The sequence below is a fragment of the Anser cygnoides genome, chromosome 1, assembly GCF_040182565.1.
Source record: "Anser cygnoides isolate HZ-2024a breed goose chromosome 1, Taihu_goose_T2T_genome, whole genome shotgun sequence".
Lineage (NCBI taxonomy): Eukaryota > Metazoa > Chordata > Aves > Anseriformes > Anatidae > Anser > Anser cygnoides.
In genome coordinates, this window is record NC_089873.1 from 194,161,891 (window position 1) to 194,180,927 (window position 19,037).

The 19,037-nt window shown below is 41.8% G+C and overlaps 1 protein-coding gene across 1 annotated transcript; it reads right to left on the reverse strand.

Moving 5' to 3' along the window:
- Nucleotides 1-298: 298 nt before the first annotated feature.
- Nucleotides 299-17,225, reverse strand: FDX1 (ferredoxin 1). The gene is made up of 4 exons (XM_048047055.2): nucleotides 16,944-17,225; nucleotides 11,266-11,390; nucleotides 7,433-7,562; nucleotides 299-2,821 (listed from the first exon to the last, which is right to left on the reverse strand). Exons 1-4 carry the CDS (start codon nucleotides 17,114-17,116, stop codon nucleotides 2,707-2,709), a joined length of 543 nt encoding a protein of 180 aa, XP_047903012.2. The 5' UTR covers nucleotides 17,117-17,225; the 3' UTR covers nucleotides 299-2,706.
- Nucleotides 17,226-19,037: the final 1,812 nt, after the last annotated feature.

Consider the following 19,037-nt stretch of genomic DNA (forward strand, 5'->3'; position numbering starts at 1 on the left):
GGGAACAAAGTCAGTTCTGATTTTCTCCTCATTTTTGAGGGGACTAGAGACAGGAGAGACCCGTTGAGTCATGTTTTAACACAAAGTGTGTGCGTTTAGCAAGCCAGTTACCCGTCATCCTTATTTGGACAAGGAAGTAAACAATAAACATAGTTAACTAGCTTTGATGCTTTAATTGCCTGTCACTGAGCCGTTAATTCATATTTATCTGTGAATGTGCACCATTAACTGTGAAGTTTCATTTTACACCCAGAAGTGCATTCAAAGGGATGAAAAAAATCAATACAAACAAGGTGTGTCAAAGTAGTATAAAATAAGATTTATTTGCAAATCATTTTGACAATAAGGAAACAAGTATATCCCGGATGTACATCTTGGGGATTACATGACGGCTCTTTTGCCTTCTGAGATTTCCATTTATATGCACTACGGGACACCTCTAGAATTCAAAATGACCTTTGAAGTGTCCTTTTTTTTTTTTTTTTTGCCTTGCTGTACTAAATAATTCCTTCCACAAGCACACTATGGGAGACTCAGAAGTCTTTTAACCAGAAACACACACACAACCATCACACGAAACACACAATGAAACCACCTTGGTTTACAAGGAAAACTTGCATGATAGCTGTTTCACATTTGTTTAACACCGTGTTAAGCACTATAAGATTCCCACAAGGAGAAGTGCCGTGTGCTGTAAGTTTAAAAACAAACCAAAACAACAACAAAAAAGCCACACAACCAAACACACCCCACCCCAAATGCCAGAGCTATACTGAAACCTCAGATTTATTTTCTCTCCTATGTAAGGACGTACAGTACATCTGGTTATGACCTGAGTTCTCTCTTGGAAGCTAAGGATCTGTGTCTCATGTAAAAAAAATAAATCAAAAATTCATTATTTAGTAAGAACTGCTGTATGTAAATGAACTCAGAATAAAGGCAACACAAACTGAGAGCCGATTTACCTTATGTGATGGTGGGAGGGGTAACTTCTAAACTCAGGTTACTCACAGCAGTTACAAAGGAAGCAGCAGTATCTTCAGAACACTTCTTCCATTTATTTCCACCTTTCTACCCAACCTCGTTCTCCTCATCTTTTGAAGTCAGGATATTTAAACTCTTAAGTCCTATTTTTAATTAGGTGAGATACCAAGTTGAGTTTTGAAACCCCTAACGATTAAGGTCTCTGAGCAGACCACATTAAGCATACCTTGCTTTAGGGGGAGGTCCCAAGTGATCACCACAAAACAAAGAAATACCTGCTCAGAGAGGAGATCAAGGATTCCAAACTACATCTATTATTTTCAATATAGTTCTAGAAAATATTTCTTTTCATAAAAGGTCCTTTTTTTTGCTTTATGAAGCTCAAAATAATTCCAATATTCAACACTGGATAGTATTTTTCCCCCTCTCCCATAAATATAATAATGCAAGAAAAGATGTCTAAGTGTCATTGTCACCAATTCAAATAAAGCATTAATGAATACAATAGATCATTCAAATGTGAATAAACATGATCTAGACATAAGAATATGCCCAAAATCATAACAGTAACAACTACAATCTTCTATGATCTTCTATTGTATCAGTGACAGCCATTTCATTTAATTATTTTGGCCAAAGGAAAAAAAAAAAGAGAAACTAATAGAGTCTTAGAGACGTCATTTCATTTTGCCCTACTTTAGAATGACAAAACCCAGACCCAACTGAAGGCTCTCGATCATCACTCCACGTGATATCCCACCACGGGGATCTCCTTACCCCTTCTGGGAAACCTAGTGCGTCTTTATGGAAAAAAATGTACCTAGTCATTTCACATCAATCACTGAAATGATTCTGGGAGCAAGGCACAGAATCCAGGACTCTCTTCACGCTGAGTGCCTTAGCTAACATCAGACTGCCTCCTGAACAAGCTCAAAACAGGAAAAGCAAGAGACAATGATTCAGAACAAACATCATGTTGACAAACCCTGCTTTCTTCAACCCCGACTCAGCCATCCAAGCTTCAGAGAATGGCAAGAATTTGCACTCACCTCCTCTGGTTGTGCTCTCCCGTTAGACAGCTCCAAGCCTTTACTCTAAGCCATGTGGATCTCCACATCTGTGGCGTACCGCAGGGGTTAATCTGCAGGCGCCCACATTCTTTACTGGCCCCTAGATTTTATGATTTTAACAGTATTTCTGTGAGACAGAATTTGTCACATCTCTAAGGAGTTCCTAAAGTTTGTAAAATCCCTACCCTGAAAATCCACTATTTGCTAAGGAAGTATCAAAATTACTGAAAAAGTGAGTTAGTTCTGAGCACACCACCTTTAATGGCATCACTTAAAAAGACCCCGTGCAGTCTTACAAGTTGTGCTCTCTAACAGATCTAGGTCTGAAACCCAGCAATGCCCAGGGGTTTTAGAGGTCTTGCAGAAGTGATTCAGTTTTCAAACATCATTAAAGGATTTGGCAGATTAATATTATATGAAATCTGTAATACACTTGATAACATTTATAGTCCAATGATCGGTTAGAAGTATTATTGCATCTTAAGCGTAAAAATATAGGAGGTTCTATACAGAAAATTAAAATAGCATTAATCTAGTATTGATAGTCATATAAAATAACTCACAATTATGTAAGTTTCCATATTTAATTATACATTTAAAAATAAGTTATAAAAATAATTAAGCTTCTTTAAAACTCCTACGGTATCTTCTTTTAGGAGTTTTTACTCATATCTACTGATTGTCTAGCATCAGCAACAGCTTCTGGTACTCGAACAGTCATATCCTCCATTGATTTCTTCAAGCAGATCTGGCAGCCTAGACGTGATCTGTAAGGAAATAACATCGCCTTGAGCTCCAGCCAGTCATACATCTCACAGTACTTACAGCCAGCCCTGCTTCCCGGACATCCAGCCATCCCAAACACTTTGTGATCCAGAAACAGTCCCCTCGTGCACGGTCTTAATCAAGACCAGTAGTAAACTGCTTGCATCAGTGCAAAGATATGTGGCATTAGTCACGGTCACTGATTTCACTGATTGACATTCTTAGGTTACAGGCTTCAGCACGTTGGAAGTGGAACACCAAGTGCTTCACACTTGCTGATGCAACACAGTGATGGTGACCCTTCCTTTTTCGGTGGTTCACAGGCAAGGGTAGGGACAGACACTTGATCTCCCAAGGGAATTCAGCATCTCTGAAGAGACAAAGGCAATTAACCTGAAGGACAACCTCAGTAAAAGCACAACCTAACCCACCCAGGGTCTGAAGACAGCCTGAGAAAACTGAATGTGCACTTGAACAACGCACCTGACAGCTTAGGTTAACCGAATTTTTACAGCTTGTCAAAAAGCTACATACAACCTGACTGAGAGGAGATTAGGAACTTCTTTCCATTTCTATCCCTCGTATCTTTCTAAAAGCTCTTGTCCAAGTCAAACCTCCCCCACCAACTTCTACCTGGAGTTCTAGACTTTTTTTCCTAATTATTTACAAGACAAAATTCTCATTTACCTCCTCTTAACATAGCTGCTGCCTAAGCAGGTATCTAAGAAGCAGCATCTTCCTATGACTAACATTGTTAAAAAAAAAAGCTCTGTGATAAGGTAATGGAGAGTACACGTGAACCACATGGGACATATTAACTACCCTATTACATGTACAAACGATAGCTACAGGGTCTTTAAAATGTCTAAAATTTGATCTCTTCAGAACTCACTCCTTGCAGGCTTAACACAGTGTTTGCCAGAAATTACATATACTAAAGAAGCCTGCCAACTTTTTACCAGTTCATAAACAAAGAAGCAAACTACAGCTGAGGATAACTGGGTCAGGTTTTTAACATGACCAAGTGGATGATAACACACTGCGGAAACCCGAATATATCCTGACAAGCACGTTTATGATCCTACAAATTCACCGACCCAATCAAAACATTATGTTCACAGAAAGAAGTGAATTAATGCAGTCTGTGTGTTGGGTAAGACAGATATAGGGAACTTTAAAAATGTATTTAATCTCAATAATCACTACATTATTACACAATGAATCCTCTCTTCCAGTTTTGCTTCTTTAGTCCAGCAACGTGCAGTGTCTTTCTTTGCTGTTTAAACATTGGAGTCTAAGGCTTACTCCCACCTTTCTAAAGGAACTCAGCTAATTTAACATATACACGTTCATTTTTAGGAATACCTAAGTGTTAGCAAGGATGTACAATATTCCATGTCACCAGCTGAATAATAATTTAATCAGGAATGTAGTCAGAGAGATCATAAAAAAGATACCACATTAATATGTGCACAGAACTCTTTCAAGCACGTAGAGAGCAACTGTTAAAGATCCTGGCTGAGTGCTACACCTGAAAGCAGTGTAAGTGACTGTATGCATCAGCTTCAAATTATTGTAATATATGCATAAATATATATTTTAGCAGAAGACTTCACCTTGTGAATATGCAAGCGTAAAAGTATCTTTAAAAATTAATCCCCTAGAGAGATGCAATTTACGATACTTGTTTGCAAGGCTTAATTTGGCTGAAATTTCTGTTTTTCAGTTAGAACCAAAGCTAACTGCATATGTACACTGCAGTGTTGACAACAGAGTTAACTTAATTTGAAATAACACTCTTTTTTTGAGCCTGCTACAGGATAAAACAAAGCACTAGGTAGAGCTAAATAACACTGTGACAAACAAACTACCGTCATCCACAGCATTTGCAATTTGATAGACCTTTAACCAGATTCCCCCCTCCCCTGACAGCCTAAGAAGTTTGGACCCCTCCCTCCCCCCCAACAAAAGAAAGAATGATTTAGTTAATTCCTACATGAAAGCCATTCATCCTTAACTATTTCAACAGGCCTTCCCTTTACTTCTTCTCATTCTATTTTTTTTCTTTAAAGAGGCAGGAAGTCAGAGTTGTACAAATACAAAGATACACTTAATCCCTATTTTGTCATGTAATAGTATTTTCTGGTTTCCTAACTGGTCCTACCTCATATTGCTGATCCATTTACTTTTTTTAAAAAACAAACAAACCAACAAACAAAAAACTTGAAACCAACATTCCTGGAAAGGCTTAGCTAGCTGCCATCTCGTTTCAAGTATGCAGTTACCACTGTTCCACCTGCCTCTCCATATGCATTAATCTGCATCTATTAACACCAAATTTTGTTTCCCATCACTCAACCACGTAAGATCCTTCTAGGTGCTGTCACAGCCAGTTTCTGACTTTACTCCAGAGTAACACAATACTGTACACAAGCTTCGTCATCTTACTCTTCATCTCTTCTCTCGAGTCATTCACAAACATGACCACTACGTAAAATCTAGCACAGATGACTTTGAGATCACACTGGTGATTTAGGTGTTTTAAGCCAACTAACTAAACCTCACGGGCAGTAGCTCAGCAGTGTCAGTTACTAAGTTCCCTTAGAACTCCTGGGTGAATGCCACCTAGCCCTTCCCATTTGTTCCTACATCTTTATTTGCTGTAGTACTTCTTCCACGGACACATCAGTTAGACACAGATCTTCCAGGAAGTTCCCTGAAAAGAAAGCTTCCAGTGCACAGACATCCTGTAACATCTCCACTAAAAAACAATGGGAAAAAAAAAGAAAACACCTTTGTTTTTACATATCTATTTATAAGTGCACCTTCTACATCAGCTATTAGTTCTTCACAAGGACAACCTTTCTGCTTCTGATAAGCTGAAACAGCCTGCTAAAAACTAGAAAAATATTCTTGTTTCTCATCTATTTTTTTCTTCAGTATTCTTTTTAAACATTTAATTTGCCAGTGTTTACTTTCCCCCCTCCCCTCTCATATTCTTACTTTCAGGAACCTCCATTATATTGCAGTTATTCAAAACGATTTTGTTTTAGCCTTTCTAATCATTCCCTCATTTTATGAGGCATTAACTTTCACAGCAGCTGCTAGCTGAAACTCTTCCAGTTCCAGAGAGTCACTGACAAGAAAAAAAACTTTTATCCTCAGACTTATGACAGAGCATGGCAGCACATCTCCATTGCAAAGCTTTGTATCAGCACGAGACCAGGCAAGCTATGGCAAACATGAGAATCACTTAAAGCACTCTCTTCCAGAAAAGTCTTCCTCTCGCACACATGAAAGATCCCTGGCCACAAGGAAGAACACATGATGTTAGGAAAACATGACACAAGTAGCATATGCCTTCAGAGGGTCTAAAACTTAACTTAGTCTGAAGAAATTTGAGAGAAAATAGTGTTTAAACAGAGAGCTCTGGCTTTCCACTGTTTTTCAGTTCTTCAGTAAGACACCCTTGCTTTAAACCTTTAACTAAAAGATGGTTGAAGAAAAAAAATGAAGCTGAAATAAGTTTCTCAGCTTTACTTATTTGCCTTCACAACCTCCTAAAAAGTTAAGATCTGGCTGAAATTCAAGAAAGTGTACCCTTACAGAGAAAACATTTGTCCAGGATTCCCATTGTTGGTACAAGGAGATAAATGAGTTAATTCAGAATACTTCTTTGCAGAGACATTAAAAAATAAATGCTATACAGGCCAGGTATAAAGCCCTCTGAAACCACTGGAAAGATTCTCAAAGACTTCCAACACGCAGTTGTTTTGAAACCTGAAGGAAGTGGCTTAAGAAACCTCTCGGTGTAGCTGCCTATAGCTCACGTGGCTATATTCTACGATACAGGCTATGTGCACACCAGCAAGCAGTGCGGCCCCCTAGGAACAGGCATGCGGAGTGACGAGGCTGTGACTCTCCCATGTCAGAAGGCATGTGACAGCGGGGAGCTGCAGAACAGAAGGTTACTTCACTAGCACGTAAAAAAAATAGCATTGAAAAAACAAAGAGGTTGTGGAATGTCCCTCTTTGGAGATCTCCAAAAGCCACCTGGACGTGGTCCTGGTCAGCCTGCTCTGGGTGTTCCTGTTTGAGCAGGGGTGGGACCAGATGGCCTCCACAGTGCCCTGCCAACCTCAACCATTTTGTGCATCTGTGAAAAGAAGATCTGACCCAAACTAAAATGCTAATGTAAAAATATCCATAATGTACATTAACTGGATACACACTGATGGAGACAGAAAACAGAAGGGAAACAAGAACAAGGAAATTCACATACACGAATGCACTGGCAAAGTTTCTGGTGAAGGAACTGGGGTTTTGGTCACACTTCCGTATCTGATGCTTCTGCATCAGACAAAAGAGCAAGCGCTAGAAACTGCTACTCTTCAGTTTACAAAAACTGACAGTATTGTCATGAATATTCCATCAACTGTACTGACATCAGTATGAATTCAGAAAAACAACAGCTAAACTTGCCGGTCGTATCCATGTAACAGAATCCAGCTATTCATTAAAAGCTGATTAAGGTATTCTAAAAATACTGGACTGCCCCATCCGCAAACCCTCCTTTCTGTTCTTTGATGTAGGGAAGCATTAGGGTGCCTTACGTTTCTGTGAGGCCGTATGCCAGGTCTAACATGTCCATCTCTTCGTCAGTAATTGCATCTAGCTTCTCAAATATGTGGTCTTCAAAGATTAAATGGCAAGTCGAACAGGCTAACGTTCCTTCACACGCACCTAAAGAAAATAGCAAGGTAACAGAAAACTCAAATTCCAAATTACTGTATTTCAGAAGAATTGCTTCATATATATATATATATAGGTTTATATATATACATATAGGTTTTAGCTACTTAAGTAAAGAGGGGGATTCATCATCAGATCATAAGAACCACACAGAAAGCACTGTGCTGTTACACTTCATAACAGTATCAGTAGCACATATTCAAAGCAAGCATGATGCTGTACTAGAAGATCCAGTATCATGTCTTCAAGTACATAAAAACAAATGTGGAAAAATAATTTAATAAAATGTAAAAGGCTGAATAATGTAAACGTTGTCACATCAACAATTTAAGTGTCTAAATGTTGGGGAAAATAGTAATAAGTAAAAAATAAGTTAAAAAAATCACACCAACCATTGTGTTTAAACAGTGAAAGGTGTTTTTGCAGTTGTAAAGCCAGCAGCAGCAACTGAATCGAGTGCAGCTGAATCATACAACAGTTTTACAAAGTCTTAATGCACAGATACTTCTCTTTATTACTGCACGTGGGATGCCCCCTAGTGCTAGAAGTAAATAGGTAAGATTTACATTTTACATTTCTCCCTCATTATTTTGTCCCCTCTAAACACAGAACATAGTTTTGCATTATTCCATTGCATTATTCCCCTGCCCTAGTGTGATGCTTCATTATCAAATCATTATTGAAACAGGTGCAGCCTATGTTATAATTAAAGGTTGCTACAGTATGTCAAACATTTACCTTGGACATTATTTAGAGTTTACTGACAGCATTAGTTTTCCTCCCTACCACACTGCTTTAAAATGGCTGGTACTTACACAAACTGAGAGAATATTAACTGTAGAATCCAGGCAGACTAGTCAAAAGCCTGTATGATACATTTAATAAAATGATACATAAAGCTAGTTATCCCAATGTTACAGGTTTTTATAACTCTTCTTCCCCAAATGTATACAACTCATAGCAAGATTCTGTAGAATTGTCTTAAAGATTATTACTAGCAGTGAAATGTATTCATACTTCAATAAAACATACCTCAGATTGCAAGCTGTAGTGAACTAACATACTTATTTTTTTCCTGTAACTGCTCCATGCTATGTATTAACTTATGCAAACTGTAATTCCATTTCCTGCTTTACTTTGCACTATTATTTCTTAAACTCATGTTCGTTTAAATACCTGTTCTGAAAGCCGGCTTTGCACAGTCTGAATCCTGTAACTTTCATGGAACTAACCACGGAAAGTCCAAAGTTTGACGGAATATAAACGTTTTATAACTTCCTCCTGTTTTGATTTTGAACAGACCTTGTACTGAGTTAGAATTCCACCAGCACATTGGCCTCCTTTACCCCTGTCCTTTTTATAAGCAGCAACCTTTCTGCTCTCCCCTGCGACGTGACACGTATCTGGTCGTTTCTTTCACTCAGCTCTCAAATACCACAGAAATTTCTGCTATAAAAAGGCAAACAACAAATTAAGATCACACGACAATACAGAAGTAACCTGACGCTATTAGAAATACACCATTTGTGTGTTGCCTCCAGAACCTTTCAGCTCAGAAGAGCTTGCAGGTGGCATCTTTCATCTTTATAAAGAAATTTGTCCGAACAGCCAGGGATCAAGTTAGGAAAGCTAAAGCCCTGATGGAATTAAATCTGGCTGGAGGTGTCAAGGGCAACAAAAAAAGCTTCTACGAGTGATAAAATGATAAATGTCATTTATCAGTCATGTCAGTGATAAAACGAAGGCTATGGAAATTGTGGGCCTTCTCCAGAAGGAAACGGGAGACCTGGTTACCCAGGATATGGAGAATTCTGAGGTACTTAATGACTTTCTTGCCTGTCTCCACCAGCAAGTGCTCCAGTACCACTGCCCAACTCACAGAAGGCAAAGGCAGGGATTGCGAGAGTGACGAACCTCCCACTACAGAAGAAGATCAGCTTAGACCACCTAAGGAACCTGAAGGTGCCTAAGCCCACAGAACCTCATGAGATGCATCCAAGGATCTGGAGGGAACTGGCAGATGAAGTTGCTAAGCCACTGTCCATCATATCTGAGAAGTTGCGGCAGTCTGGTGAAGTTCCCACTGACTAGAAAAGGGGAAACCTAACCCCATTTTTAAAAAAGAAAAAAGGGGACAACCATGGAACTAACAGGCCAGTCAGTCTCAGCTCTGTGACCAGCAAAATCAGTTTCCTCCTGGAAAACATGGAAAACAAAGAGGTGACTGATGACAACCTACACAGCTTCACCAAGGGCAAATCCTGCTGCACGAATTTGGTGGCTTCCTATGATGGGGTTACAGCATTGGTGGACGAAGGAAGAGCAATTGATGTCCTCTACCTGGACCTGCACAAAGTCTTTGGCATTGTCCTTTACAACATCCTTGTCTACAGATTGGAGAGACATGGATTTGAGGGATGGACCACTCGGTGGGTAAGGAATTGGTTGGATGGTTGTCGTCAACGGCTCAAGGAACAAGTGGAGACCAGTGATGAGTGGAGTTCCTAGGGGGTCTGTATTGGGAACAGCTCTATTTAACATCTTTGTCAGCGACGTGGACACTGGGATTGAGAGAACCCTCAGCAAGACTGGGGGTGACACTAGGTTGGGTGGTGCAGTTGACACACTGGAAGGAAGGGCTGCCATCCAGCGGGCCCTGGAGAGGTTTGAGAAGTGGGTCAGTGCAAACCTCAGGAAGTTCAACAAGGCCAAATGCAAGGTCCTGGATCTTGGGCAAACCCAAGCACAAATACAGGCTGGGTGGAGAGTGGATTGAGAGCAGCCCTGAGGGTGTTGGTTGGTCAGAAGCTCAGCATGATCTGGCAATGTGCATTTACAGCCCAGAAAGCCACCTGTGTCCTGGGCTGCACCAAAAGCAGCGAGGCCAGCAGGGTGAGGGAGGGGATTGTCCCCCCTGCTCTGCTCTTGTGAGACCCCACCTGGAGCCCTGCGTTCAGCTCTGGGGCCCCCAGCACAAGTAGGACGGGAAGCTGTTGGAGCATGTCCAGAGGAGGGCCATGAGGATGATTAAAGGGCTGGAGCAGCTCCGAGATGAAGGACTGAGGGAGTTGAAGTTGTTCAGCCTGGAGAAGAGAAGGCTCCGGGGAGACCCTACAGTGGCCTGCCAGTTCCTAAATGGGGCTACAGGACAGCTGGGGAGGGACTCTTTGTCAGGAGGTGCAGTGATAAGACGAGGGGAATGGTTTTAATCTAAAAGAAGGTAGGTTTAGATTAGATGTTAAGATGAAATTCTTCACTCAAGAGAGTGTTAAGACCCTGGCACAGGCTGCCCAGAGAAGCTGTGGATGCCCCATCCCTGGAGGTGCTCAAGGCCAGGCTGGATGGGGCTTTGGGCAACCTGGTCTGGTGGGAGGTGTCCCTGCCCATGGCACGGGGGTGGAACTGGGTGGGCTTTAAGGTCCTGTCCAACCCAAACCATTCTGTGATCTTCCAGATTCCACCCTGATGGCACTCTGTCCATGTTGCCCTCCTTTAACACTCAAAAGCTCACCTCAAATAATTTGTTTAGAACTTGATCCAAAATATTCTATGTACCTGCAGGAAAATAACAGGGAAAAGAATCCAAATAAAGTCCACCTAGGTTTTACAAATAAACTCATAAATATTTTTGAATAAACTGGTAATACACCATAATTTCTTGACACTGAATACGGTATTCAAGGAATCTACTTACCAAAACCATCTATGTCTAGATTATTTTCAATAACAACATCCAGCAGTGAATCTCCAGGTTTTCCTTTGGCCGTTAGTTTTTCACCATCACGATTGATGAAGTGAACGGTTATTTTATCTTCTGAGCTGAAAAAGAAAAGTATGTAATAAAACCAAAGAAACAAATCAAAAATTGTTTAGACCTTTAAAAATTGATCGAATGCTACAACAGAAACCAGCACCAACTGTAAGGGTGCAGAAACCCAAGGAAGTTACTGACTTTTACAAACTGTTATAGGTAGAGGCGTTCACTGCTGTACCTGAGACATGAAAACAACAAGAAAACCTTTCATTTGTGTTTTGTCACTAGAAGCTATGCAGAATCCCGATGCATCACCTTTCACCACAGAGAGTCAGAGCTATTTTATTTTAGGCACTCTATTTGCATTTTTGCCAAATAAAACAGTTAATTGCTTCTCTTCACACCTTTCTGGGGACTCTTGCTTTGCATTTACAAAATGTTGATTGTTCTCACCATTATCTGCTAGATCAACGTTAAGGTCTTCCCACTTCTGCTTAGAGTTTAAGGCATTCTAACTTATTAACTCCAAAATTTAATTCACTTCTCCTCACAATAATGGAAATACTCCAAAAGCATTCTGCTTTTTTGAGCGCGGGTTTTCTTAGGATTTCACTTTGTAAATATTTATTCTAGCAAAGGTCATTGAAATTTCGACATGGGCATCAAAAAAACAGGCTTCCTGCTTTGCTTTTCAGACAATTGTGTATATTTAAGAAAAATTTTCCCTCGTACTCTGCATAAAAATTTCTTAAGACTAACGTTTTTGATATGGAAAAAACAGGGATTTTTGGTGTTTCATGTTACGTTGTTTCACATGCAAAGCAAAAGGAAAGTTTTTAACATACTAGTAAATAAAATAGAGTTTGTTTGTTTAAACAGACTATTCTCTTTCTCACAGTAAGTAAGCAAAACAAGAAATACTTGTTGGGCAGACAGGGAAGAAATCTGCTAAGAGATGAGAGAGATATAGGGAAAAAAAAAAAAAGGAAGCTAATGCAACATCTTTATTTCATATAGGGAAAAAAAAAAAGGAAGCTAATGCAACATCTTTATTTCAATGTGAAATCCATGTTTAAGAACAGCATGCTTGGTATTACCCTAACTCTTTTTAATAATTGTGGGCTTTGAGTGATCTATGACACGGAAAGCAGACAAGCTTGAAAATCTAGTCACCCCCTAGGAAACTCATAAGGAAACTCGTAAGGCTGAATATGAAAACAAAAATTTAGAAGTGGCCTTACTGAAACATCAGTAGGTTGATTATTTTTGGAACCACCTATAAAAGAAAATGTAATTTTAGCAATTAAAGTTGAAGTCTGTTTTGAAAAACAAACACGTTTGTTGCTCCAGACTTAATGTACATGCCACAACTGGAAGGCAGCTGGCAGCAGGAGGTGCCGTGATTGCTCAATCCTAGTCGTATCGTCCCGCAGCCCATTCTCTGGGAGACAGCCAAGGGCTACTGTTAATTCTGAATTCATTTCAAAATGATAATCGATAATGAAGGGTTGACCTTGCAGATCTGCATAGCTCAACTGGAGCATGCACTACAATAAAATTCAGAAATCTTAGAAGATGTATCTTTACAAAACGTAATTAATGTCACACAGTCACACTTGTGATGTCACCAGAGCGCCTCCAGCAAGCCATCCTGAGGAGGTTTAAGCAGTAACCACTCTGCTCTTCTTCCCGCCCCTCTGTTCAGGTCACCACCTCCCACAGCACAACCCAGGAGATGGGCACCCACTTCTCAGACATGCTAGTGCAACATCCACCACCTTCACCAACCGTCAGCTTCACTGCAGGTTTAGGTCTGATGGGTTTAGATTGCATCCAGAAAGGTATAGGCTCCTATTCACACAGCCAAAGGAAACCACTAACAGTTTTGTTTTGTTTTGTTTTTTTTTAAGTTCTCCAAAAAGCTCTTCCAGAGCTCACTGAAACACCCTCTGATATACTGAAGTACTTCTGTCAATATGACAAACATGATCCTAACAGGAGACGCAGGTGTGCCTGCATTTATGGACATCCTCTGGCCATGGTAAGCACTAAATACTTGTTCAGTATCCAAAACACACCCTTTTCCTCTACTATAGGATAATGCGATCACCAGTAACATGGACCAGATAGTGAGATGTCTGGCCACAATCCTACGAGATGACAAGAACCTTTGTAAAAGGTAAGCCATCTTCCCCCTAAGCCACTTTTCAAAACATATCTGAAACTATCTGTGATTACACTTTAATTTGGGATAACACCACAGCGTCACGAGAAGAACGGTCCTCCTGCCCCTCCTTGGCTCCTCGCATCGCCAGCATTCCCATGGTCACCCAGTAAACCACGGTGGCAAGAAGACGGGCTGAAAGCTGGCCTTCAGAGGCCTGCAGCCACACCAACATCACAACAGGGACACGGTCAGACCTACCGATTACAGCTGCTTAAAACAACTGTTACTGCAACTTTATGAGGAAGTTTCATCATCAGCTTAGGCTGAACTCTTTCTAACACACAAAGATGGTTTGGGGCATCCAAGAGCTTAGTGATATGGTTCAGTGGAGGACTTGTTAGCGTCAGGTCAGAGGTTGGACTGGGTGATCTTGGAGGTCTCTTCCAATCTAGATGATTCTGTGATCCCCACTCTGAATTGCCCTTGGCATCATCCTTAGACCAATATAACTGCAAGTGAACTCATTTTGCTAATCTGGCCGAAAACCAACCGCAAAAACGAAGTACTCTGAGCTAACCCAGCAAACGGAACTGACAGAAGGGCCACTGCCCACCACAAAATGAGAAACAGGAACGGGATCCCCCGTCCTGGAGCCACAACCTTAGACGAGCTCCGGCCAGCTGTGGAACAGCACCGTGGCTGTGCGCGCCCAACCGGTGCTGCACGCGGCAGGGGACAAGGGAAGCACCATCTTTAAGTCCCCAGTTTTTGTTAAAGAACATTACGGGAAGTAATCTCTTCTGCAGGGCCTAATCCACTCGGGTTAATAACTGAAACTGAAATTTATTTGTGACAACATTAAAGATACCTTAGTCCTCCAGTAGGATCTGTTTTTCTGCTATTGCCACCTTCGCTACTCTTCCCACAGCCAAAAAGTTTAATTCAAAAAGTGTAAGTCACCGAGGCTTTACTGTGCATGAGCCTGACTGGTGAAAATACTTTCAGAAATGGATGTACATAATAAATAATCAGGTCAGTCAGACATTCAAAACACACACCGTGCAGACCTTTTTGATGACTGGGAGATACCATTAAAAGAAAAACCACATCTACATGAAATGATATTTAGGGCTTATGAGTTTCAAGCAACATGGCTTTTGGCTACCCAGACATCGTTTGCATAGGGGGGTGGGAACCACACACACCATCCTGCAAAGTAGTCACAGAAAATTAATGTGAAACAAATGCCAGGTCTTGCGCAAGCATAAATAGCCTCAGGATTACCAGAAAGAACCAAACGTATTTTGTGTGATTTGCATAAAACATCCCAATTCATGCTTAGTTGAACCTTTTTTCTTTTCTTTTTTTTTTTAAGCTGCCTGTAAAATAAAATTCATTTCTTCACATGGTTGCCACAGTCCTATCACCATTGTTACCAACCTACACGAAGACAACCCTAAATTAAGCATGCTGCAAACAAACTGAAGAGCACCAAAGAGCTGTAAGTGCTGTTCGCTGTCCCTCCTGTGCAAACAGGACACGTACTGCAAGAATACCTGACAGCCACCACTCCTCCCTTAAAAAAGGTGCCCTTCTGCATCTTCAGCCACTACTTCCAAGTACCATCTATATTCCTTCAAACAAACAATCAAAAAAAGATAACTGCATCCTTCTGCTGCACGTGGAGAAACCTACTCCATTATTTCCAGATTTTTTTGGTTCATTCAACAGCCCTAATTGCCAGTAGAATTTCATTAAATTATTACAGAAGTCTTAGAATATGGAAGTTACAAATCTGAACTAATCCTTAAACATGCAGCAATTACATGGTGACACCAAAAATACTGTCTAAATATCTAAACTGCTATAAAAGAATTCTTAGATAACTACTGTTCATCACAAAATGAAAGGTGGGGAAACGGGGAAGAAAACAGACTGAAGATACATAACAAAACTGGGAAGGAAAACATAATGTTTGATGCCCCACTGACCCCCTTTGGAAACCTCTGCTCACAAGAATCTCTTCTGCTGACAATTTTACCTGTTTAGGTCTTCATCCTCTAAACATAAATACAGGTAACTTTACATGTAAAAACAACGAGGAATGAATGTTTTTACTGGACTAACATTGACTATACAAATTTCAGGAACCAATTCAACCAATAAAGGTATGACGAGAGAAAAATAACTTGCACGTAAATTGAGGAACTACTCATGTATGAAAGAAACCAAAAGTTTTTTTCCTTCCAAGTCATTTAGCTGGATTATAACGTATTATTTAAACAATACATTTGAAATGCTTGCTTGTGCGAACTCTTTTGCGGGTATGCTTGTGCAATGTGTGTGAATAGATGGCCGGTCTGTTTACAAGCCTGCATTCAGTCTGTGTGAAGGACCTGAGGGATTCTTGGTCTTATATAACAATTAGGTAAGGAAATGTCTTCCCTTTTCAGTAGACCATTTCATCTTATTTTACCCTGCTCAATAACTTAATATTTTTTTAGAGTTCTGACAATGCTTTTCAAAGTGTTTTTGTTTGTTTGTTTGTTTTGTTTTTTTCAGTGACCTCAAAATTAATGATGGTCTCGGCAGGTTAGTGGAGACCTATTTATTAAGGCATTAGAGTCACTCAGAGAAGCAACCTAAACAGGCACCATACACGCCTTGTACAGGAGTCCTGAACTACGAGGCTTGTTTGTCTCTCTGTATTAAAAGATTAAAAGTATCTGCTGGCACAAAGTGAAGAGCACCTACAGGAGCGTTTGTTTAAAACCAAACTGCTGAAACGACTTTGATGGCGAGGGCACTACCCAACCCTCTGGAAACAGGCTAGGCTGCCCTGATGTTGGGCAGCCCATTGTGGGTTTTGTTCTTAGTCAGAGAAACTCCTCTGACAACCAAGTTAATTTGCCTTTTAAAAGTGTATTTTAAATACTGCAAGTTACCTGCGGGCTCAGACCTTTGGATACACAGGCTACAGTCTCGGAGGCCACGCATAAACAAGTTTCTGATTACGTGTAGTGTTGCAAATCTGTAGTCGTGGACTGTGCAATATTGGTGCCTACAGGGCTCGAGCATGCCACAGCACACGCTGAGGGCAGGAGGGGCCCTGCACATCTGTGTATGTGCTCCTCGGTAAAGAGAAACTGTACCACAAGCAGGGGAGATCTTCAGATCTGTGCTGCGCTTCCACCACCGATTTAGTCAACCTTACGAAATTAAAAAAAAAAAAAAAAAAACAAAAAAAACAGAATACACCGGCCCCAAACCCCCTCACGGCCCCCTGAGCCCGGCCGGGGGTCACCAAGGGGCCGCCCCCTGACAGACGAAGCGCGGCCGGGCCCTGCCCCGAGCTCCTCAGGGCTCATCACGGACCGGGGGCGGGTGCCCGGGGCCGCCCCCGCCGCCCAACGATCGCTGCCCTCAGCCGTGCCCGCTCCGCCGCCCTTACCTGCGCGCCGCCCGGGCGGAGAGGCCGAAGGGCCGGGCCAACAAGGCAGCGGAGCCGCAGCCCGGCCTCGTCCCAGCTGCCGGCGAGGAGGAGAGGAGCCAGCGGCGGCAGGAGGAGGAGGCGGCGGCGGCGCGGAGAAGGCTGAGGAGGCGGGCGGGCGGCGGGGCCGCCATGTTGCGGCACGGAAAGGAGGCAAAGTCCCAGTGCTGCCGCCGTCTACGGCGACTCTCGTAAGGGTTTACGCCGCCTGCGTAGCGCGCTGCCCGCCCACTGCTGACGGCGTCGAGAGGGGACGGCGCCACGGGAGCGGCGGGGGTTACGCAAAGTGCGCGGCGCTGCGCCGTAATGGTGCTGGGCGGCGCTCGCTGCACCGGCCGGCCCCTGAGGGTGGTCCCTCAGAGCCCGGCGTGTCCTCCTGTCGTCCCCGGCTGGGGCTGGGAGGGATTTCGAGGGTCTGCTGGCCCAAGGAGTTCTTATTAAATCCGCAATGGTGGTTTAAGAAACCTGGCGTGTGGCGGATGGGGATTTGTGGTTCTGGGCAGGGAAGAGGTGGTGGTGATGGTGATGTGGTGATGGTGTGGTGTGCTGATGGTGATGGTGATGGTGATGGTGTGGTGTGGTGTAGTAGTGGTGGTGGTGGTGGTGGTGGTGGTGGTGGTTATGGTGGTGATGGTTGGTGGTGATGCTGGTGGTGCTGTTGATAGTGTGGTGCTGGTGGGGTGATGGTGGTGATGGTGGTGGTGGTGATGGGTTGGTGGCAATGATGGTGGTGATGGTGATGGTGGTGGTGGTGATGGTGGTGGTGGGGTGGTGTTGGTGGCTCAGAGGTCTCAGCTGTCCCCTGGGCTGGCCACACAGGATCACAGAGAAGTTCCTAGGTCCTTGCTGCTGTTTCTTCTGGCAGAATATCAACTTCTAAATCCCAGGCAGCAGCAGAGGGACAGCAAAGCTATCAGAGGTTTTAGCGGGAGGAGAGCTCAAATATCAGTATGGAAATGTTGAGACTTCCTCAGCTGTACAGACCACACACAGACTTAAGTTGTCTCCCTGCAATATACATGTCGGCCTACAAGATTTGATTATGTTATTAAGTAGATCATCCTAACATACTTAAATTGGAGAGTGAAAGAAGGAAAAAATACAGCATTTACTTTGAAATATTTTCAAACAGGAGTGGAAATAAATGGGGAAAAGGAAGAATTGTTTGCTTCTAGTGCTCTTAGGTACACAAGGTTGTTCCTGATGCCTTAGGATTTCAGGAGTATATTTTTGTTGCATCAGAGTAAGATCAGTGAGGGAGATGACATTATACAATGTATTTTCTTTAAGTAAAGGAGAAGGTTGTGGTGGAAAGGTAAAGAGCCACCAAACTTTCTATTCATAAACCAAGTGACTTAAATGTGCCAGTTTTCTGGAAAAAATGTTTATTGTTGTTATCCTTTACAATCTAGTATTCTTTCTGTAAAAGAAATATTTGTCTCTCCCCACCTAGCTTTAAGATGGGATTTTAGAAGTGTTACAGTTACCTTAGATGCGCAGTGTATCTCTAAATTTCAGCTGGCAGGTGGAGGTCCTTTATTTTTTTCTAGGCAATTTCTGTAGTAACTGTCACAGAGGCGCCAAGTAACTGAAGTCAGGTGGGTTACCACTGTGTAGTACAAGCAGAATCCCTTTCAGTTTTTCTTTGATTACAAGCAAAGTAATTGCATTTGTTCAAACACACTTTTCACAGAGCGACATTCATTAAATATAACTGAAACCAATGCACAGAATATGTTTATTAGATCATACTTTTACATAAATACAGTCAGCATACTTGAATATATCACAGAACAGTCACTGAAATAAACAGCAGGAGGCCATATCCTCAATTAGTATGCTGGTATCCTCTCACCCATGCAGAGCTCTGTTTCCTTAGGTTTCTCTCTTTTGCAACACCAAAGAATGTGGCTGCAAAGAATATGGTTTATTTCAGCATTGTCAGGTCAGCATTGAATCATATGCATATATGTAAGGCAGTATATAGCTAAATATTTCAGCTTTATGTGGATTTCAAATATTGTACGGTCAAAACAGTGCATCGGATAATCTAGT

Coding starts and splice junctions, on each gene's coding strand:
- FDX1 (XM_048047055.2), bottom strand. CDS start 17,116: ATGGCGGCCCCGCCGCCCGCCCGCCTCCTCAGCCTTCTCCGCGCCGCC. Junction 11,391..16,943: donor TCCGCCCGGGCGGCGCGCAG/GTAAGGGCGGCG, acceptor TTTCTTTTTCAG/CTCAGAAGATAAAATAACCG. Junction 7,563..11,265: donor TCTAGACATAGATGGTTTTG/GTAAGTAGATTC, acceptor TATTTTCTTTAG/GTGCGTGTGAAGGAACGTTA.